This window comes from Mercenaria mercenaria, chromosome 11 (assembly GCF_021730395.1).
Source record: "Mercenaria mercenaria strain notata chromosome 11, MADL_Memer_1, whole genome shotgun sequence".
NCBI classification, from domain to species: domain Eukaryota; kingdom Metazoa; phylum Mollusca; class Bivalvia; order Venerida; family Veneridae; genus Mercenaria; species Mercenaria mercenaria.
The window spans coordinates 70,769,312-70,793,115 of NC_069371.1; the positions used below are offsets into that span (position 1 = coordinate 70,769,312).

Below are 23,804 nucleotides of genomic sequence, written 5' to 3' on the forward strand. Positions count from 1 at the left end.
CAGATAGTTCAATGTCAATACATGTTATTGTATAATTGCCTCACGCCGGCACAGTTATAGGTCATATGGCGACTTTCCAGCTTGTTGTGGTCGAAGAAGACCCCAGGTACCGATCCTGGCTTTATGTCATCACGGGCTGGCCCCTAGGTAGAACTACCGACCTTCCGTCAGGCAGCTGGATTGCTTTCTTGCATGAAGGATTCTAACCACCAGGTAAGACACGAACCTAAATCGATGAGGGGCAAGTGATTTGAAGTCAGCGACCTTAACCACTTGGTCACGGAGCCCCCTTCAGTAACATGAAAAGTGATATTACAATATGTCATTAATATTTCCATTGCAAAGAATAAATATGATAAAACTTATATAAATAAAATATAATTATAATACGTGTTTTATATATCGGAATATGTTCCTCATGCTCAGTGTTTTGTGATTTAAAACAACAGTAACGCCCAGTGGGTATACTTGGAAAGAAAGAAAGTTTAAGCTAAACGGTGAATTGGAAAGCATTTCCGTGCAACATAATTTAAAATTATTTCTAAGGCCCTAACATGACAACTTATTTGCAGTTACACCATTAGTATATTAAAAAGATCGGAATCTTTTGAAGAATTCAGTATCTAAAATTCATTATGCATTAAAGAAGACTATAGTGTCGATCCCCAGGAGAACTATTGCCCTCCATGACTATGTAACAGACGACAATCGGAAATTCAATTCGTCTGCTGCCTAATTTATGTGAGGAATTTGTTAATTACTTGCGCAGCAGAACGGCACTACGCTGAATTCCGTTTTATTAGGAAATCGATTCAAATTCGCAAATCAACGAAAATCGGATAAATTCCACAACGGTAACATGCGAGATACCAAAGGGTACAGTAACTACACTATTGAATAGAAAAGTGTCCTTCCTGCACGTACACTGAGCGTATAGCTTCCTTGTGTAAAGGCATCTGCACAGTTTGTCGAACAGCAACAATATATGCAAAGTAGTGGCCGGTGGGTTGCTTGTATGCCATATCAAATAGAAAAATCCTAGCTTTAAATCTTAAATTTACATGGGATGGTGTTGGAATGTGATCTGCATAAACTAAATGAAAACAAAGGAGTCAACATGAGTTATTTCCCATCCAGAAAGATCATGTACCTGGCGAACATAAGATATTTAGCGGTCGTGAAGTAATCTGACAGCTGCAAGATTTCGAAATGACATAGAATCTATGACAAGTTAAATATGCAGGATGTAACATCTTGACATTTACTACAACGTGCGTGAGCAAGAAAATAAAGACAAAACCCATGTTTGAGGGCAGACCGATTTCCAATTTAGGCAGTGCCTTATCTAATATTAGAATACATAAAATAGTTCCCTCAATTGCGTTCTTCACAGTGGCGATTAACTCTGCATTCGAGGAGGTATGAACTAATTCATCCAATCGTAGAACATCACAGACGTATTAACAAAGGTGACAAGCAGCTGGTCATTTAGAACATATGTTTCTGATTAACATCTAACCAATAGTTTAGACGTCGTTGATGCTTTTCTTTCTGTCCCGCGCAAATAAATGCTACTCGGGAGGTGCGTTTCTATGTAAAAGTATTTGTATATAGTTCATTTTTACGTGAGCTGTTCTGGTCCAGACGTCTGACAAACGTTAGATTTGTCTAATTTAGCCTCTGTACAACTCGGTCCGTCCAGAATGGTCATTTTTACGAAAATATTTTATCTGAAAAAAAAAAAAACCGAAAAAAAACAAAAAAAAACAAAACAACAACAACAAAACAAACAAGAGTTTTTCAAATCATCGGAGTTTTAGCACCTGCATTTCTGTTTAACTAGCTAACGTACTGCAATTAGCCCAAATAGACTCTTTGTAAACGAAAGTTGTTTGCCTCGGTTTATGTACGAAACTGTATGTTTCGACATTGATTATAGCTACAAGTCATTAAAAGTTTAATAAGACTTTATGTGTGAATATCATAGAGAGGACACCTGACTAGCTTTTACAAAAATAGTAAATATCGCTGGAAGCGGGAGAAGCAGGTGAAACATAAGGTTATTGTTAATGGAGTTTTTCCTCTTTAACAACCCGACGAATGCAACTCCATTAATAAAATTACTAGAGATGTTTAACTGATATTATAACACAATACATTGCGTATATATACATTGTATCTATATGACCTATTACTGTGCCGGTGCGATGTTAAACCCAACAAAACGAATGAATCAAAACATTAAAGATAATCAGCATTTTAAATAGGTTCCGTTGCGATCAGAAAATACAATAATTTGCTATCAGAAATACAGTACTTTCTGAACAGTTCTAGCTCGCAGTAAATACATTTCTTCTTAGGGGTGAGCAAATGTCATTATATCAGTCTGTTATCAAATTAACGAAATGATAACATAGCACAATAAATAAGAGACATTCGTCCTAATAAAATAACATACCATTTTCGAACGCATCCTTTACAATATCTTTAACAGAAGAGTGATCGCCTGTTGTGAACTGAACCGAGCGCAGATCTACGGATCGCCGGGTCGCGAGCTCGATCCCCCGGCGGGGTGTATTTTATTGACTATTTTATAAAAGACATTGTGTCTGACATCATTCGTCCTCCACCTCTGATTCATGCGGGGAAGTTTGCATTTACTTGCGGAGAACAGGTTTGAATTGTCCACCCTTACATAACCGAAATACTGTTGAAAAACCGCGCTAAACCAAAAACAAACGAATCGTAATTTAAAATATGGGGTTCTAATTTAATATATCTGATTGCAGGACAAGGGAGGTGTTAGGAAATCTTTATTAACAGTCGCCATTACTTCGGTGTCTAGACTAGCTATAAGACTCTATCACTGGTTGTAGGTGCAAACTGGAATATACGGCTCAAGGGTAACTGTTTACAGCAGTAACGAGACTCTGAAAAAACTATTTATATTTTAAAACAGGCGCGTGTCAAAGAAATCTACCCTATTAATGGTTCCTAGATCTTGTGAAGGAAAATAAATATTCTTAGGCTATTTAATTAAAAACTATTTATCATATCAATGTACTTCATTTTAGACATAAAATATAACAGCTTTGAATACGTTCTTAAGGTCCCTGTTTCTTTCTTTTAAAGTAGTACATCAAACTCATGCCGAATAAAAAAGACAATGATCATCTTAAACACATGTATTACGCTTATTTGACAAAAAGTATTGACTCGAGATATAGGGTGTTATTCAACGTGATAAGGTGAAGGTCAAAATAAATATTTAGTACTTCTTTTTCAGTTTTATTTAGTATTAATAATCGTTTGAATACAAAAAGAACATTTAGGTTCAAATTCAATTTGCTTGAAGTTGATCCTTCAGTTGATCCTGCAATAGATTAGTAAACAAACTTATTTTCTAAAGCGGCACAGGTTTGACAATCCCTTCAGTAAATATGTTTCTCTAAAGCTTTTAAAGTTTGAATGTAAGTCCGCTGACTTGCATTATTCAATCAAAAGTCTTCTCTGTATTGACTTGCAAGGTGCTACCAGTTTATTATAGCTCGTTTGCGAATTTTTTGAATGACTGTATTGTTCGCTTTATATGAAAAAGAGCGCTAGTATAATCTGAGAAGGTGTAGCCGGGACCACATTAGAGCCATAACCGAAACATTGGGATTGAGCGGATTTAATCTTAACCAGTAATTACTGTGCCTCAAAGAATCGGATTATTCCAGTCTTCTTTGTCCAGGTATTGCGCTTAGAGCTGCTGGTTAGCGGCAAGTGTATGGGGAATTTTAACTAGCGCCTGGTGTGGTACTATACCAGATCACAAATATATCTAACGTACGTTGTTTTGTAGGTATTTTAAGGTACTAGTATTTAAAAAAGAAAAATGGAACAGCGCTATTGTGGCACCAGACAGTACCCAAGCAATCTGTGTAAGACTTGTATTACGAAACAGTTCAATCAAACGTCCCCATTTCAATAATCAAATTTTATATCTCACATTTGTTTTACCACCATTTACAATTCAATGTCAGGAACACTACTTTCAGACCTTACTTTAGTTCATGACTATTACGTTACTACTACTCTAAAGTGAATTTGAACGTAGCTTAGATCTTAAGGTCAACAGAAATATTAAATAAGATTTGCAAAAGTTTCCGCAAAAGTCAATATTTTTGTAAACGTGAGTGAGTGAGTTGGGTTTTTCGGCGAACCGACACAAAATGGTCATATATCGCCGACTTTGTAAACGTAAAACAAGACAAAAGGTGTGTGGTAACAATATTTGTTTTACATAATTTGTTTACAGATGGCATATTCTTATATTCTATGGATATTGTGGCCGATTGAACAATAATCAAGCGGCAAAAATCACATTTTAACATGTATCTGTACAATAATTTTTTATTTGTATGTTTGTCCATTTATTTAATAGGTTTCAAACATAGCATTCTGCAGATACCGCCTAACGTGGTTCACAATAAATATAATATTTAAACTTTTCGACGGTTTTAGAGTACAGCTGATAAAGGATATTAGACTGCATTGCAAATTTCATGGCCTAACTTTCTCAAGACAGTTCCAATGCTACGGATTAATGTTCTTGAACTCTTTTTATTTTCATAGTTATTTTTTCTTTCGAAGATTTACGTACCCTATCAATTTATTTACGCTAGATTTATGATGTTGCCCTAATAAAAGATGTTATATATTATTTACAAAACACGAATGAATTTTACATCAGTTAACATTTCGCTAAATATGTGTATCACTGTCCTATAATAATCATAGAAACTAAAACAAAATATGAATTTATTTAAGCCATTATTCATATATTTAGGCGTCCATTCATAAATGATGTCAAACATTAACGTAATAATGACGTAATTTATAGCTTGAATAACGTTGAAACCCAGGTTGTACGACGAGTGTTTTCAGCTTCCCGTGAAAACAGCGTAAAGTTTTGTTCGTTATGCAAGCATAAACTTGGATCAGTGAGTTGCAAAAAGAGAAAAAGAGTTATAGCAGTGCTAATTTTCTCAATATGAATATGTAGACATTTCTTTGCACAATCTTTACACACAAGGTTCTCGGGGGACTATTTTAATTATTATTGTTTACGCCATGCTGATCTGTTAATGCCGGAGCCTCTAAAATTTTGAGTGCCTATGTTATATATAATCAATGGCTTAATATCAGCTTACTTAAACACAGTTGTTTTCTTTTCGGTTACATTTTGCCTAAAATATTCACGCAAGCATGATTAATTTTGTTTATAAACATGATCACCGTAAGTATGGCTTATTTTCTGAAAAATTATATACATTATGGAGAAAATATTAACTTGTTTCTCTTAATCAATACCTTCTCTTTTTCTAACTTTTTGAGCTGTGAAACAAAGGTGAAGCCATCACGACACTCTTGTTTCTATCAATGTTATATGATAAGATTTCTTAAAACAAAAACTAAATTTTTTGACTCAAATCGGTATTTACAGGGAAATATGTGACTGTAATATTTAAGAAATTAAATAATAATTCTTAAATTTATTATTTTGGGTTAGAGTCACAAACATCATATTTATAATTACAGCTAGTATGTATATAGACATGGTAACCCAGCAGGAACTTAAAACTTGTATTTAGTTGCTTCGGCCGCTAGTCAAAATAATATATACAACGCAATACACTTAAAATGTTTCCTGATATACATGAATTTGCATTCCAACTTCAAGTGCATCTTTGAAGATATCTGACTCTGAGTTGTCCTCTACTACCCAGAAATCTAGCCTACTCCTCTAAAATCTTCTTCATCCGAATTTTTTATCAACTGAATTGAGGGCGTGGAAAAAAATCCTTACAAAATGACATTTTCATTAAAGAGATAAAAAAAATTACTTTAAATTATATATTTTTCCATCATGGTCATTGTCCAAGACATCAAGTACAGTCTTCGTACATACTTCAGCACATTTATGTTTTAAACTACATTTTCGAAGACTCTGTTTTGCATATTGCTGCTCTCCTGTTCTGTGAGAGTATCAGCTTCTCCAACGAAATATGATTATAATAACAGTGCCTTGATATGAAATTATATCTTTGGCTCGAACGGATTTGCCAGACTTGTATTCCATGATCCAACTATGCGCTTGTACCGCGTGTGATCCTGAAAAACTTCAGGAATGCATCATAACAGATCACGGTTCTGTTATAATGACCTGTTTATCATATACATTACCTATTTCTTCAGTTATATAACTTTTGGCGCAACTAAAACAAGTAGTCCCATTACTGAATATTTTTAACCCTTACAATATTAAATTTCTATATTGAAATCGTCTATCTTTCAATTTGGACATTACCATTTACTGTTAAATGGGGTGCTTACCAAAAAAAAAAAAACAGACTGAATGGCGAACAGTGCAGATCATGATCAGACTGCACGGACCTACACTGGTCGCAGATCATGATCTTCACTGGTTGCAAAGGCAAAATCAATGTTTAGCATGATAAGGGTTAATAGATGGTATAATTGTGAAACATAGGGTTATATTACAATTTCCTATCTGCAGTACAGTATACCTGTTTTGAGGAGTACTGAGTTCGATTACCGGTTTTGACATAACATTTGTGTAAATGTTTGATGTTATAAGTACTGTGAATATAAAACAATGGACATCAACTAATATAGCAGATTTTACCATTTCGTTCAATATGAAATCAGACTATTCCTTTTTAAGATGGGAAAAGAAGCCAGCAGCAAACTGCAGACAAATGTATAAGATATTGCTTCTTAATTGTCAATGAATGGCACAATCTAGCCATGTGTAGCAAATATGATGGCTCAATACTCAAAGTATGACTGTTTTTGTCGAATTAGTAATATATAACAAAAGTAAAACATCAAAATGTATTCCATGTTTTGTGCTTTATAGTTGGAATGAATCTAAAATGAGACATAATGGGAAGAAATTTATCATTTTTAACAAATACTATGAATATTTTCTGCTTAATTCGGCTAATATTGTCAAGCTCAGGGTAAATTAAGGAACTGCTATAAGTATTAAATAGTTCTGTATGGCTAAATGCTCATTACTAACAATTACCAAGAAATGAAATTTAATATCCGATTCGGTTAAACGTGTTTTTTTTTTTTTTTTTTTTTTTTTTGAATATTTAATGGGGGACGACATTAGCCAAAGTCATTTGCAACGCTTTCCGGCTCTCTTCAAAATATAAAATTGCTTAAAAATCTTATATTTCTTAAATAGTGTCATTCTCATCATGAATATCATTTTATGTGAGTTCTTACTAGAAATTAGTTTAAAATGATCCTCTTTTTGGATCAAAGTCGGAAGAGTGTCTATTTGAACTGCCTTTGTTATTTGATGAGTCTGTAAACCTGAATGGCCTTCTAAGGCGCTTAGATCAAGAAAGGAGTTTATATTCTAAAAGGAATAACAAGCATGCTACGAGCACTTCACAAAACTTTAATTTTTTTCAGTAACAGACATTGTCGGTTTATGTGAAGTCTGACTGTGAACATCGAATGCCTACTGTCTAGCTGTCTAGGGAGCGTTTCAAAACACATTTATTCATTTTTTTTTGTTGTTGTTGTTGTAAGCGCCGTTTTAACAGTATTTCAGTAATGTAATGACAGACAGTTGGCCTAAAAAGGGTTCCTGGATTGTGTAATGGTGCAAGTTAACCTGTTCTCAGCAAGTAACTGCCAAACTCCTCAAATGAATAAGAGGTGGTGGACGAATGATTTCAGACGCAATCCTTCCTATCAAATCGTCACTGTTACTATAATTCTAAACATTGTGTGTCTCAAAACATTTAATTTCATTGATTGCTTATTGCTAATACTGTAACATTTGAAATTAAAAGAAAGTCCGATATTGATTAAGAAACAATTGTCTATATATCTGTTTCTTTTTGCAAGCATTGTCATGGACCAGGTTGTATGGTCTGTTTGGATGAAATAAGTCTGACTGAAAATGGTCAGTAGTTCCTTCCTTTTTGAGCATATGTTACATTTATGAAAATTATGAGATGACTGTTACTATTTATTCATGGAAAATGTTAAAATGTAACGAATAGATAATTTTTAACTTGCTTTAACACAGTGATAAGTCACACCCATTAACTGTGCATACTGAAATAAGACTGACCAGAGATCATGTAATTACAGTTTGGTGATCATCTGATGTTCACTTCAAATTCAAAAAATACTTTAAAGGGACACTAACTCTACAAAAAAAAATCCGAGGATACTCACTACAAGGCTTCATACTTATCATTTCTATTAAAATCCTAGCAGAGGATTCTGAGAAGCTCGATCAAGCTATACGTAGACGGACAGACAGACGGACAGATGACGAAGGCAGAAATAAGATGTATCCAGTGAAATTGGAAACATAATCTATGGTATTTTGTAGATAAACTCTCTGTTTATATAATACTTGAATGACGTTCTGGCATAACCAAAGTCAGCTACAGTGAACGAAATACAAGTATGTCTTGAGAAGACCCCCAGGACTTACAGCGCATTCACAGTTTATTGTCAGCATCAGCTTAGGCCGACAATGTCTAATAGAACGTCACGTAGCCCGATGTTAACTCGAATAATTTAAGATAAACAATAACGAATATGTTCAGACAAGATAAAGGTCGTAATTTTAATTCTTTCTCAGTCATAAGTACATTTCCATATTTAAAAGCGACATATTCAAATTTAAACTCTTTTTTATTCAAAAAGATTTTACTTTATTAATAATTTCTGCTGTATAGCAGTTCAATGCATGCAAAGGCATATACTATATTTAGCAATTATAAAGAGGCATGCATGAACTAGTTACGCCAAGGACAAAAGTATAGGAATATTCAAAATTCATGTTTTACAAATATTGTTTTGCAAGCATGCTGGCAACTGTATAAACTTAATCAGGCCAGGATCCAGAAATATTTTTGATTGGGATGGGAAGGTGGGGGGGGGGGGGGGGGGGGGGGGGGGGGGGGTGTGGTTTAGGGCCCAAGTTTAGAACGAAGGCATCACCGGCGATACAAATAAAGCGAGAGGATTTAGGTACAACAGGGGGCCCTCCATGCGTGTTAGGGAGGTTTTGGTCTTCCACGTACATTTTTGAAATATAGGTATGAAATGATAGAGTCTGGTGCATTTTTTGTCCAAATTTTTAGAAAATATTATTGATTTGTTAAAATAGTAGCGGACAACTTTGATGAACATAGGTTACTTCTAAGTCGGCTGGTGGGAGAGTGGGGAGGTGGGTGTTCATGGCCCTCGGGTCCCGGTCATGGAGCCGGGCCAGAGAAGTGGAACGCATGGAAAGAACGACAACTTGTGTGTAATATATAGAAATTATATACTAAATGTAAAATCTTAAAATATAATTTTTATTTAATGAATATTCTTCATTTGTTACAGTGCATACATTACATATGTTTATATACTTTACCAATCAAATGTCAAACAATTGAAATAAGCCATTTTCTAGTGAAGTGCTTTAAATGTCTTTTTATTTGTCACGCTATAAGAGCAAAACTGCTGGTTATTTCTTTTGGTAGCCAGAATAAAGATAACAAAAACATACAAGAGAATAAAATGTCTTCAGATACATTTATACTCCACCTTCAAAGGCATCTTTGATGATATCTGGCTGTGAGCTATCCTCACTGGTGAGAAATGTAACCCACGTGTCTACCATCTTTTTCACTGTAACCTTTCCATCTTTGGGGTCGTAAGCGTTGAAAAAGTCCTTATCAAGTTTTATATTTTCATGACCAGCAGATTTGAAAGCTATCAAGAACTCCTCTTCGGTTATTGTACCATCATGCTCAATATCCAAGATATCAAATATCGTTTCGGCGCATGCTTCAGCCCACTTTGTGTACTTTTCTTTATCTTCTTTGAAGTCGTTATTCTGCATATCGATGTATTCCTGTACTGTGATTGGACCAGATTTCCCACGAAAGATATACTGATCATACCATTTGTCTAACTGTCCAATAATATCCTTTCTCTTCTCCGCGCCGAAATGGTGAAGGTGCGCAAATTTGTCTCTGTAACAGACAAAACAGAATAAAAGTAAATGAGATTTAATCTTAATCATGCTATATTTCTAAAATTGACTGGTCCCTCATTCAATTTGGGCAATGCTGTTTATCATTTGAAGGGATGTTCACAGAAAATTTGCTGACTTAATAGCGAACAGTGCAGACCATGACCATCCTGTACCGATGTGCAGACTGATCTTGGTCTGCACTGGTCACAAAGGCAGAATCATTTGCCGCCAGCAGGCTAAATGTTAACTAAAAACTTCATCAGTTTTCAGCTATACTATGTTATTTAGTTATAATAAATCAGGTATAAAGAAACTAACTATTGACTGAATGAACACTTTTACGTTTATGTGGTTCCTGCAAACTATTATCATTTTATATGTATTTTTGAAATGACTAAACAATGTTTTTGACCTTTGTCAATGATACACGCTACAATCATTACAGTTTATCCCATTACATATTAATTGTACCTTAATAACATGTGTTTTAATGCCAACTTAAAAGTGTTTGTATATGTGTTTGCAAAAGTATACTTACTCTTCTTCGAAGACATCTTCCCGTGAAAGAACACCATCTTTTTTCACGTTAAATGCTTTAAACCATAATTTCCATTTGTGTAATAGATATTCGTTTGCCATCTATAATTTAAAAAGAAATCTGCTTGTTATCTTTTTTTATTTTTGTTTTTTTTTTACAGAAGTACAAAATGATGAAATTATATTAAAATGGCCTGGTTTCTACTGTCATAAAAGATAATAAAATATTTCATGTATTAACCATAATTCGCATGCATGTCATATACACTGCGCTTTTATTTATACAAATGATTTTACAGCCGCTGCAAGACATTCAGTGGACATTTTTATGTCAATTTTAAGATGAGGCAATAAAGAAAATGTCATCATATCTGCATTTTATATGGCAGAAGAATTTTACATTTACACTTTACAATAAATTGTGATTACAGAGGCGTATAACACTTTCTGAATAAATATTATGTTTTCGCTGAAACATTTAAAGACATTTTATTGCACTTAGAAAGTATAAATGACTTATAATTTCAGAAAGATCTGTTAATCTTTTAACAGATAAAACAAAACTGATCATAGAAAGTACGAGTACAAAACAGCCATTTAAGGGAATACAAGATTATACACTAAAATGATATTGTATGTTAAACACGTATACCTTATTCTTTGAGACCTTTTTAGGGCATATTTAATAGTAAAATTTATATCTATATAAAATACTTTGATATTATGTCTGAAGAATCAGTGGCTTTAAATAAAATGACTTTATTATTGATTATTATAACTATTATTATTTGTTTAGGATCAAAATATTTTATAGAACCAATTTGAGGCAGTCACAAAAAAAAAAAACTTTTAATTATATGTCCCTATTAAATTGCAGCTCAGTTCCTTTTAAAAACATATTAAAAATTACCTTTTAATTTAAACAAAATATCCTGCAAGGCGCCACCAAGAGTGTATTTGTCTGAACTCAATGCAAAATGTGTGACTACTTATGTGTGCTGTTAAGACATGTTGTTCAAGATAAAGATGTTAATTGAAATAGTTTAAAGATGTAGTACAGAGGGTTCAATGTCAATACTTGTTATTGGGTTTTTACCTCACGCCGGCACAATTATAGGTCATATGGCGACTGTCTAGGTTGTCGTGGTCGAAGAAGGCACCAGGTGCCGATCCAGGCTTTATGTCATCACGGGCTGGCACCTAGGTAAAACTACCGACCTTCTGTCAGGCAGCTGGATTGCTTTTTCGCATGAATAATTCTACGCACAATATAAGGCTCGAATCCAAATTGGTTAAGGGTAAGTGATTTGAAGTCAGCGACCTTAACCACTTGGCCATTGAGCCAACCTCAATAACTGTAATATTACGATATGTCAGTAATATTTCCATTGCAAAGCATAAGTATGATAAAACTTATTTGAATATAATATAACTATAATACGTGCTTTTATATATGAGCCGTACCATGAGAAAACCAACATAGTGGGTTTGCGACCAGCATGGATCCAGACCAGCCGCGCAGTCTGGTCAGGCTCCATGCTGTTCGCTTTTAAAGCCTATTGGAATTGGAGAAACTGTTAGCGAACAGCATGGATCCTGACCAGACTGCGCGGATGCTGGTCGCAAAGCCACTATGTTGGTTTTCTCATGGCGCGGCTCATATGTGAATATGTTCCTCATCCTCGGTAATGTTTTGTGAGTTGGGACAATAGTAACGCCCAGTGGGTATACTTGGAAATAAAGTTTAAGCTAAACGGTGAATTGGAAAGCATTTCCGTGCAACAGAATTTTAAATTAATTCTAAGGCCCTAACATGACAACTTATTTTGCATTTTATATACCATTAGGGAATCGATCAACGAAAATCGGATAGATTCCTCAACGGTAACATGCGAGATACCAAAGGGTACAGTAACTACACTATCAAATAATAAAATGTCCTTCCTGTACGTGCACTGAGCGTATAGCTTCCTTGTGTCAGGGCGTCTGCACAGTTTGTCGAACCGCAACGTTTTGCACAATATGTACAAAATAGTGGCCGGTGGGTTGCTTTTGTGCCATATCAAATACATGTAGAGAAATCCTAGCTTTAAATTATTTACATTGGATGGTGCTGGAATGTGATCTGCATAAACTAAATGAAAACAAAGGAGTCAACATGAGTTATTTCCCATCCAGAAAGATCATGTACATAGCGAACATAAGATATTTAGCGGTCGTGAAGTAACCTGACAGCTGCAAGATTTCGACATGACATAGAATCTATGATAGATTAAATATGCAGGATGTAACGTCTTGACATTTACTACAACGTGCGTGAGCAAGTAAATAAAGACAAAACCCATGTTTGAGGGCAGACCAATTTCCAATTTAGGCAGTGCCTTATCTAATATTAGAATACATAAAATAGTTCCCTCAGTTGCGTTCTTCACAGTGGCGATTAACTCTGCATTCGAGGAGGTATGAACTAATTCATCCAATCGTAGAACATCACAGACGTATTTACAAAAGTGACAAGCAGCTGGTCATTTAGAACATATGTTTCTGATCAACATCTAACCAATAGCTTAAACGTCGTTTATGCTTTTCTTTCTGTCCCGCGCACAAAATGCAACTCGGGAGGTGCGTTTCTATGTAAAGGCATTTGTATATAGTTCATTTTTACGTGAGCTGTTCTGGTCCAGACGTCTGACAAACGTTAGATTTGTCTAATTTAACCTCTGTACAACTCGGTCCGTCCAGACTGGTCATTTTTACGAAAATATTTTATTTGAAAAAACAACAACAACAAAACAAACAAGATTTTTTCAAATCATCAAATCATCGGAGTTTTAGCACCTGCATTTCTGTGTAACTAGCTAACGTACTGCAATTAGCCCAAATAGACTCTTTGTAAACGAAAGTTGTTTGCCTCGGTTTATGTACGAAACTGTATGTTTCGACATTGATTATAGCTACAAGTCATTAAAAGTTTAATAAGACTTTATGTGTGAATATCATAGAGAGGACACCTGTCTAGCTTTTATAAAATAGTAAATATCACTAGAAGGGGGAGAAGCAGGTGAAACATAAGGTTATTGTTAATGGAGTTTTTCCTCTTTAACTACCCGAAGAATGCAACTCCATTAATAAAATTACTAGAGATGTTTAACTGATATTATAACACAATACATTACGTACATATACATTGTATCTATATTTATACGCTAAAATGTGTATATGCTGCATAAATGTGCAATTTGAATTAAATAAACAGTACAGATTTATACCAATGTATGACTTCAAATTCAAAATCATTTCAAAGATGAATTGCATTCATCTTTTTGAGTTTTATTGTATAACTGTGAATATTTTGCATTCCGTTTTTTTTTGTTTGTTTACATTTCGCCTAATTATTTATAACATGTGCACACTGCTGTGACCTCTAGACCGGATGTTCACGCAAGTTGTTTTCTGTAACGTTGACGCAAGCAAAAAATATGTGGAGTATCTCTGCTATATGAAATATTGAAACAAAGTGACTGGTGCACGATGGAAGATAAATTACAGTATCGCTTGTTTGATACCCATTCACCGAACTGCGCGTTTTAGGTGAGAAATGTACGATTGAAAGTGGTAAGTGCATTTTCCCGTTCATGACCACGGTTCTTATAGTAAACCTAGGGGTAGGGTATAACATATTCAGTGGCATTTTCATTCTGGTCTAGTGTCAGTTGGAATTTAGATCACTTATCGATTAAGGTATAAAACAAAACCATATTATGAAAAAAATAAAACAAATTTTCATCCAGTCAAATTCTAGATAAAGTCCATCAATCATTAAAACTCCTTAGTTTCGAAAAAAGACAATGAGCATCACAAGTTTATTGACCATTATCTTTTAATATTAATCATTACGTAGATAAACATTCTGTTTATAGATACATTATAATATGATCTAATAAAAACAAAATCAATCGAAACGGCTCTTTCCGGATGTAACCCTATTTGTCGTCTTGGACCTATTTATTATCGAAATCATTCGTCAAAATATAGATAACATGTAACAAAATTACTATCAAACACAATTTATGAAAATATCGGATAAAAATCTTTATACAAAAAAATATATATTGACTTAAGCAAGAGGGCCATGATGGTACATGTACTTGATCGCTCACTAGAGTTAGAGATCTGGATACTTTTCAAACACATCTAGCACGACATCCCTCGTTGAGCTATCTTCATTGAAATAAAAATCCACCCATGCATCAGAAATGACAACATTTGGAACTTTGCCATTTTTAGGATTGAAGGCATTGTAGTACATTTTATTCCACGCTTCATTTTCCAATCCCATGGACTTGTTGGTACAGGTGAATTCTTCCTCTGTTATGTAACCTTTTCCGCCTTGGTCGATCATTTTGACATCAGCAATCACTGCCTTTCTGTAGACCTCCATAAATGTATCCTCCCCAGCCCTGAAGCGGTCTTTGGTCATTTCAATGAACTGTTCCTCAGTTACAGGACCGGATTTACCATGGAACACGAACTCGTCCCAATAAGAATTGATCAATGTTATTGCGTCAGTTCTGCTTTCTCCTTCCAGACCGGTCAGCTTAATATAGGCGTCTCTGGAATGTTAAGATATACTGTTATATTTTATTTACGTTGGAGCTAATCATTTGGTATTCATGTGCTAAAGAACATCCATGCATTAAACGTAACTAGTTTCGTTTTGGAATAAAGCATTGGCAATGTTTTTGTCTAAGTTGTAAAATACCTACAAAATAAGGATGTCTAGCTATATAATAAAGAATACTATCTATTCCATGTAACAGGTGTGAGTGATTGTACCTTTTACAGCTACATGTAGATTATAAAAAAAGTGTTTGTATCTACATTTCGGTTAGAAACATGCCATTTAAGATAGAATATTGCCCTTTCATTTGCAAAATAGCCATTTCAGTGAGAATATTGCCATTTCAGTTCAAATGTTGTTCACAGCACTAAACAGAAAACAACTTATTCATGTATTTCTTCCTATAATAAATTCATCTAAAGTATTCTTAAAATTTTCCTTTGGTATCGCCTTGTTTTCATATAATTCTCTTTTTTTTCAAATACGTGTTGGAACGACTTATGAAAATTTATGTTATATGTGTTCATCTTCTTTCAATTTTATCAATTATGCTAACTGGAGAAGTAAAAAGCATATGATTTTTTTTTTTATTTCTTATTATTGTCATTAAAATGGAAACTAGAAAAATAGAAAGAAACTATTACACGTCTCTTCGTTGATCGGCTCGTGTGAGTTGTCCTGCATGTTTTCTATCAAGTGCCTTGAACCACAATCTCCATTTCTTGATTAGGTACTCGTTAGCCATTGCAACAATCTGAAGTTGTACAAATCAATAATTCCTCCTTGTCAGAAACGAAATTAACAGTAAATAAACCATGAGCATTTCACCAGGGAAAAGTTTCTTGCATATTTTAAAATGGTGATTTTTTTGTGAGAAAGGAAAGGACCCATGAATACACATATACCTATACTTTTGCAGACATATACATGTATCGTTATGTTAATATAGTAATTGCATAAATACATATTTTAATATATAGTACTCGCACATGTATTCAGGTATTGCTGGAAGTTGCTCCAATTTTGATTACATCATTATTTTGTTATCTCAGCTAACATTCAGTCCCAGTACCTTAGTTTGTTAAACTCAACAGAGGATGCCGTTTTAATTTGAGATTTGTTATAAATTGAGCCGCGCCATGGGAAAACCAACATAGTGGCTTTGCGACCAGCATAGATCCAGACCAGCCTGCGCATCCGCGCAGTCTGGTCAGGATCCATGCTGTTCGCTAACGGTTTCTCTAATTGTAGTAGGCTTTAAAAGCGAACAGCATGGATCCTGACCAGACTGCGCGGATGCGCAGGCTGGTCTGGATCTATGCTGGTCGCAAAGCCACTATGTTGGTTTTCCCATGGCACGGCTCAATTATACTTAGAATGTAAGGTTTAAGGTTTGATGCAGATTATTATAATAACTTAATGATGGACGTTCACTGTATCTATGTTGTTGCTGAATGAATTTGATTCAAACATAAAATAAATGTTCTACATCATCAATCGTAACATATGAAATAAGGTAATTAATGCTAGCACCAATGAAATAATTTCATTTTTCGTTAAGATTTTAATGCACATTTAGCCTGTCTCTGACACAATGTACTACTAAAAGGATTTGGTTCAAATTCAAATTTAAAACTGTTATGGTTGTTTCACATTATTACATGTATACAAAAGATAATACAAAAGCGTTAAAACTCGCACATAAATATCTAATGAATTATGCCCTCATTTTGTATGGAATTTCTAGATAATGTTTTGAGGCCATTTCAATCTGTTTTGTATCTGGATGGAAATGATTCAAACTTAAAAAACACAGTTTTTCCTAATCATCACTGGCATCAGATTTCACACGGTCAATGAAGAGTGGATTTGTGTGCCATTGTTAGCCCGCCGTGGCAGATGTCACAAGAACTATTGCTATACCATCGGCTTTGGCGTCGGCCGTGTGTATAGAAACATTGTTAATAATTCTCAGCAAAGTGCATACATGTATCTAATAACAGAATGCAACTGCACACAAAGATATAAGATAGGACTAGATCATGTGGGGATGTTTTATGAAAACAAATGGAAAAGTACGAAACATCATTTCTAATCTGTTATTGTGTTGTTGTTTTTGTTGTTGTTGTTGTTGTTGTTGTTACTCTTTTGATGCGGACTTCGTTGCTTGCCGAAAACTCATTTTTCTTAGATAGACGAAGTTGATCGGCACTTGTAACCCCTCTCTTCCTCCCAACAGTATTGAAGGAGTATTAATCACTTTAGTGATAGCTCGCTATATCTATTTTAGTACAGTACAGATTTTAGAAACTAACGCCGTAACTAAAACATACTAAAAGCAAAGACGTCTACAGTTATTTAAATTTTCTTGTAGTTTTATATTTTCAATAATGAATAAATACTTTTATTATGCTTAATGGTCAATGTATTTGTTGATCGAGGCCGCGATCATATTGAATAGGACAAGTATTTGCACGATGGGGAAACTATTTCATGATGGACCTGTCAATTCTTTACTTATGGGTGAAACAGGTCTCATAAGCGTAAATACGACCAGCTTCTACTGATTATAAAACATACCGTACGATTTGTTGTGAATCAACTGTTGTTGTACTTTTAGTAGTTCAACCGCCACCCTTGTTTAAGAGCAACATTTAAAAAACACGTTTTTTTCATCCTCAAGTAATAAGTAAGTAGACTCGCCCAGTTTAATCAATCTAGACGCATAATCTACATAGAGCGCTTACTTCACCCGATTTACATTCGGAACATTTTCACGCGTTTCGGGCTTTATCGTATGTTTAACATGGGATTTTTGAACCGTCCAAAGATGTTGGAAATGTTTGTCTCATTGTTTATTTTTTTTTAATAAAAATGTTACTGCTTTCATTGTCTACCACTTTTTTTCCACCCTTGCCTGAAAAAACAGTAATGAGTTTGTACACTGTTCAGACAATTGTGCTCTGTTGAAATTTAACCAAATACAAGTTTACCTGCATAAACAGAAAGCATGATATGTCACCATGCGCGGATCCAGATGGGGGGGGGGGGGTGGGGACCGGGGGTCCGGACCCCCTCTGGAAAATCTTTAAAAAAGGAAAGAAGACAAGAAGGAAAGAAAATGTTTTTCGAAAAAGGCAACATTAGGACTGCATGTAAAGTATATGCGGCTGCTGCTACATATGATCCCGACATAATTCATATTATTTATCTAAAAGAAACTAAGAATTTTACCTTCAAGAAAGCTTGATTTTATCATTTTCGCAAATTTAACAGGTTAGTCCATAAAACTGTCCCAGAATGCAAAAAATGAAGTGCCAAATTGCAAAATTTCCAGGGCGGGTGGGGGTGGGGGCAGGGGATCGGAACCCCTCTGAGAAAATTGGCTGTGTCCGTGCATGGTCACTATACCTGTCCAGTACTGGACATGCTAAACGCTTCATTCCTGCACAAATGACAATTTCGCAACTTCTGTCCGGTTTGTACAAATTTCTGGCCGCGATAAACCATTTGACTTGTTAACTTTATGGATAGGGCCTGTGACCAGGTTTCATCTTCAAGTTATTCGTACCCAGAATATTCGACCCAATCATAAGGCGGTTAAGTGCCACGACGTTAGAGGTTTAGCAGTTATCCGATAACGCAGCCCATAGAAAAATAATGCATATAAACTGAGCTCGACTTTGCACGCAACAAATTAAGCGTTACTGCCCTGTGATAGCTCTTGTTTTGTTTAGGTTTTTACGCCTGGTCCAGTTTTTATAAATCTGACGGAATGTTCAAGTTATCACAATTTCTTTAGAAATAGATAAGAAAAAGAAATGATTCTAAAATAGTTTTTAAAACGTAAATATTGTCCGCAAAGTGTATTTGATTATTTGATAAACAAGATGCAACCATTTACCATCAAAATTTAACATTTACGTAAGCAATAAGGACTTACCGTTTGATCCTGCAACTAGCACAATAAAACTTGGTCAGAACAGATAATATATATTATAAAGCCTGTTTAATTTACTTGTTCCTGCGTGTTAGCAAAGAGGACGTCATTAGGTTATATACTAAGAAAAACGGCTTATCTTAAATCCGTTTCGAAACAAAAAATGAAAAACGCATTAAGATTCCGTGTCTTTGCACAAGTTATTATAAATGTTTTTCTCTGAAATGTGACTAAGAAATTAGCATGATTCGCTTATTATAGTCCCTATAATGCACGGTCATTAACTGCGACTAAAAATGCAATAGAAAACTTCATTATCAATACTGAAATTTCTGTTCAAGTATGTCATGTCCAAATTCCAGGTGTCAAACGTTTGAGCATGTTTTCTAAATTTTGTTCCTGACCTCCACAAATGAAGATTGGTGGAAATGAATTTTTTACATGATGTTTTATGGTTTGCAATCAGTGAAATTAAAGTTTCTGTTTCAGTATTTACTATTTTACAGGACAAGACAGATATGATAACTATCTATGTTCTTCCGTGAATACAGTCGACATCGTACATGCAACCACCTGTATGGATCGATCTTTTATGTAGGGATAATACACGTTTTTTTGTGTATTAACGTCTGCAGAAGCCCGCGGGATTGTTTGTGACCGAGACCGAAGGTCGAGGTCACAAACATATCCCAAGGGCTTCTGCAGATGTTAATACACAAAACAAACGTGTATTGTCGCTATTCTTGCATAAAAATATATTTCACGGCGATTTATGTATTGTTTTCATACGTGATGACTTGACGATTCCGGTACATTTTTTATTTACCATTCCAGTTGAAACGGTAAACATGTTTTAAATATCCGTATCCAGGGCCCGGAAATAAACAACGCTGTCAAAAGCACCTCCTGAAGGTTTTTAAGCGATTTTTTATCTCTCATTATTACAAACATAAAATTACCAATAATTGTTCATATCATTTCACAATTTGGTGGACTCGATCACAATTTCAAGAATAATAACTTTGCATTCGAGTTATATTGAGTACGGACACGCAGTTGGAGTACGGATAAGTACGAACGTAGTGTCAAGTTTCCAAGCTGTTTATATAAATTCTTCGAGAAATTGGATAAAAACATACCGACTGATACTTACCAAAATCATAAATATAATACCTAAAAACGAACAATAGCACAAGTTACACGCGATACTTATTTATTCACAGTTATTTACAATAACTGAACAGACGCTTTGTAAAGGGAGTGAACTCTAAGAGAAGCTAGGGCGTACATTGATGGGGGCAGTACGTTTGGGGTTGGAAACAGATACAGCTAAACATACTATGGGTTACATTGTATTTATAATGCTACAAGATGAGGTTGTTAAGGAAGAAACAAGACGCAGATGCCAAATATCAGTGTGCGTAAAAATACATACATATAGCCCTGGCAAAGCATTTCAAAAATAAAAATCGGGTATTAACAGCACGTGAATTGCCTTGTTTGCACACGATTTTTCTCCCGTTAATACATGGGCGGATCCAGTGAAAAAAGTAGTTTTTATGCAAGAATAAAACTAAACTTCCACTTTAAAATCCATTCCAAACGTTTTCTCTATGTAAATACATCACATAAAAGAACTTTCTGATTACGCGACCAGCGACCATATTAAATCGCCTGCAAATGTAGTATTTTTGTTGTGGACTCGTAATGACAGACGGCAATTTCCGTGCTTAAATGTATTACCGTTATGCAATTATGCAATTCGGCATTCATTGTACGTAAATGTGGCAGAACGCGCACACGACTTCCCGTAAAATCCCGTAGACTACCGAAATCGCATTCGGAGAATATGTAAATTTCCGAATGTTAGACAGGATTTTCCCGTGCTTTAGCCAGTGCTAGAAATACACGTCTTACACTCCGGTGTGTAAGATGACTCACATGTTGCAATTTATGAATGAATGTGTAAAATCATACGCAGCTATAACAAAATAGTGCTCAAAAGGAAAGCATTCGTTATACTTCATTTCTTCTATTAATTTAAGAATACGGCATGCAAGAAAAAGAATATATCACTAGTTAAAGTGGCAGATAAATCTGGCTCTCGGGTAACCGAGAGCCTCGTAACCGCCTAAACAGTTACGATAACTCTCGATCCAGATATTTCCATCTGAATCTTCAATCAGTGAAAGATTCTTATATTCTAACAGTCGAGCAAGTCAGTGGAGTGCGGTTGTTTTATGTTATCTTATAATTTCTGTCACAGGTGCAAAATATTTGAGCCGCGCCATGAGAAAACCAACATAGTGGGTTTCGACCAGCATGGATCCAGACCAGCCTGCGCATCCGCGCAGTCTGGTCAGGATCCATGCTGTTCGCTTTCAAAGCCTATTGCAATTAGAGAAACCTTTAGCGAACAGCATTGATCCTGACCAGACTGCGTGGATGCGCAGGCTGGTCTGGATCCATGCTGGTCGCAAACCCACTATGCTGGTTTTCTCATGGCGTGGCTCATTTCTTGTTTTTCTAAATTTTATTTTACCAAATCTAATAATGGTATTACAAGACCATCACTTTTTAGCGGTTCCGTGGGTGGTCTGTTAATACAATGTCGACTGTATCATATCGTGTCCAATGTTTCAGGAGTCAATATTTGCATAAAACCTCCCTATTAAATCAACATATGTTTCGATTAACAGCTGAACATATTTTCATAATGGCCCAGTTATAGATCCGAGGTCGGAGGCCACAGGCCGAGAGCTTCATGTACAATACTACAGACCTAGGAGCTATTACCGGGGAGAGGGGGTGGGAGGGGGATCGGTTCTTCTTAAAGTTGAATCCAGTGGATAAAAATGGTTAATTTGAGTTACATTTCTCGTAGTTTCGAGTTCTCCCATCGTTGTTTTTCTTTGTTTCGTGGTATCGTGCTTTCTTTGTAGGGAAGTTGTGAATTACTTGTGCACAACGTTCAGTTTTTATTAGAATACTTAACAATAGCCCAAAAAATTGTAAAGTACGCAAACAGAAACGTCCTAGTGGCGATAGCTTGACATTTGAGGAGGTATGCACCCAGTCGTTGAATAATGCGGCAAAGAGCTGAGCATGAAAAGATATGTTCCGTTTTAGTTCTCACCATGTTAACATGGCACAAATCACGCGAAAAATAAATCTTAAATTGACCATTCTAGTCAATAAGAATATAAGTTCTATTTTATCTTTTGGTACGGAGTTACAAAAATGGTCTGTCCGGCCGATGGCGGGTTAACAATTTGTTTGTGAATGCTATAGCGATATTTTTGTAAGAATTTTTTTATGGAACTCGCGTATTGATGGAGGTGTGTTAACACCACTTGATCATGGCAATAACATCGATTTTATGCTAGAATAATATTAAATACTTTTTAATGACACTCTATTTTTAAAAAATAATTTTGAACATTTAGGTAACATTTTCGCCCGAAAACAGCATTTATTTCACAGTTCATGTGGGCTCATGAAGATTTCACTTTGTGATAAAGTGTATGTAGCAAAGCAAATTATTCTGCACAAAACTTTTGATAATGCATTTTGAAGCAGTCTATAGTATGTCTGCACGTGTGCATGAATAACTGATTTTCATGTCAAATGCAAATTCAGTAAAAACAAAAACTATAACCCACTTTAGAAACATCAATGTCCCCTGCACTCTTAGTTATCTATAAAAAACCATGTTGAGTAAATAACATTGAAAACAGGCTCTTACACCAGCAATGGCGTACTAGTATATTTGGCCGATCTATTATTCTGCTTTATCCTACCCTTATATAAGATGTAGCACAAAAAACAAGTTTTGCATTTAAATCATCACCATTATATTGGAAATGTGTGAACTTAGAAAATGAGTGGTCAAATCAAATGTTTTTATCCTAAAATAAAAAAGACATTGCTATTTTTCATTTTTACGGCACTTCTGCTGGAAATTTTGAAAACATTTTTTTTCCGATTTTTTTAATGAGATTGTTATCGTTGTATTGGAAATATTTTAATTAAGAAAATAAGTAATGGGTAATATCAAAAGTTTTCATCCAGAAACAAAAAAGTAATTTCATTTTTTCAATTTTCCACAAACTGATTTACACTATCAAACGTCATTTTAAATGACGACAAGTCTGAACGCTGTTGCTCTTTCCAACGACTTTTTTTCCAATTTTCTGAGCAGGTAGGATAAACAGAAAATTAGATTTCTGTCTGAAAAAAAGAGAAATATTAGGCTCGTCTACGCAACATTTTGGGGCTCGGCAGCGCCTCGCCTAATATGATTTCTTCAACTCGCCCTAATAAATTTAAATTTATCAGACAGTAACCTAATATTCTCTATTTATGTGTGCAGTAGGATGCAAAATATACGAGAATACTTTTCTCGTTTCTGCTATGTCGCCAAGTATAATGAATCAAGTAATAACTTTGTTACTAACACAGGAGTACATCCGAGCACCAAAACCACATGCAATATTTTGAAAGAAGATTTATTGTAATGGCTGATAGGCATTGTCAACAGTATAAGCACAAAAGTCATTCACCCAGGCCGTACATGTTACTGTCGTTCAAAACAGTAATCACCTTCCATATTATGAACTAATATCTAT

General features: G+C 35.0%; 2 protein-coding genes across 2 annotated transcripts; both read right to left on the bottom strand.

Annotated features, from left to right (window-relative positions):
- Positions 1-9,402: 9,402 nt before the first annotated feature.
- On the bottom strand, positions 9,403-12,065 carry LOC128546922 (sarcoplasmic calcium-binding protein-like). Its single transcript, XM_053518329.1, has 3 exons — positions 11,526-12,065; positions 10,617-10,717; positions 9,403-10,076 (listed from the first exon to the last, which is right to left on the bottom strand). Exons 2-3 carry the CDS (start codon positions 10,715-10,717, stop codon positions 9,635-9,637), a joined length of 543 nt encoding a protein of 180 aa, XP_053374304.1. The 5' UTR covers positions 11,526-12,065; the 3' UTR covers positions 9,403-9,634.
- A 2,399-nt stretch (positions 12,066-14,464) lies between these two features.
- On the bottom strand, positions 14,465-19,333 carry LOC123532924 (sarcoplasmic calcium-binding protein-like). The gene is made up of 3 exons (XM_053517680.1): positions 19,180-19,333; positions 15,881-15,990; positions 14,465-15,228 (listed from the first exon to the last, which is right to left on the bottom strand). Exons 2-3 carry the CDS (start codon positions 15,979-15,981, stop codon positions 14,781-14,783), a joined length of 549 nt encoding a protein of 182 aa, XP_053373655.1. The 5' UTR covers positions 15,982-15,990; positions 19,180-19,333; the 3' UTR covers positions 14,465-14,780.
- Between the last annotated feature and the right edge of the window lie 4,471 nt (positions 19,334-23,804).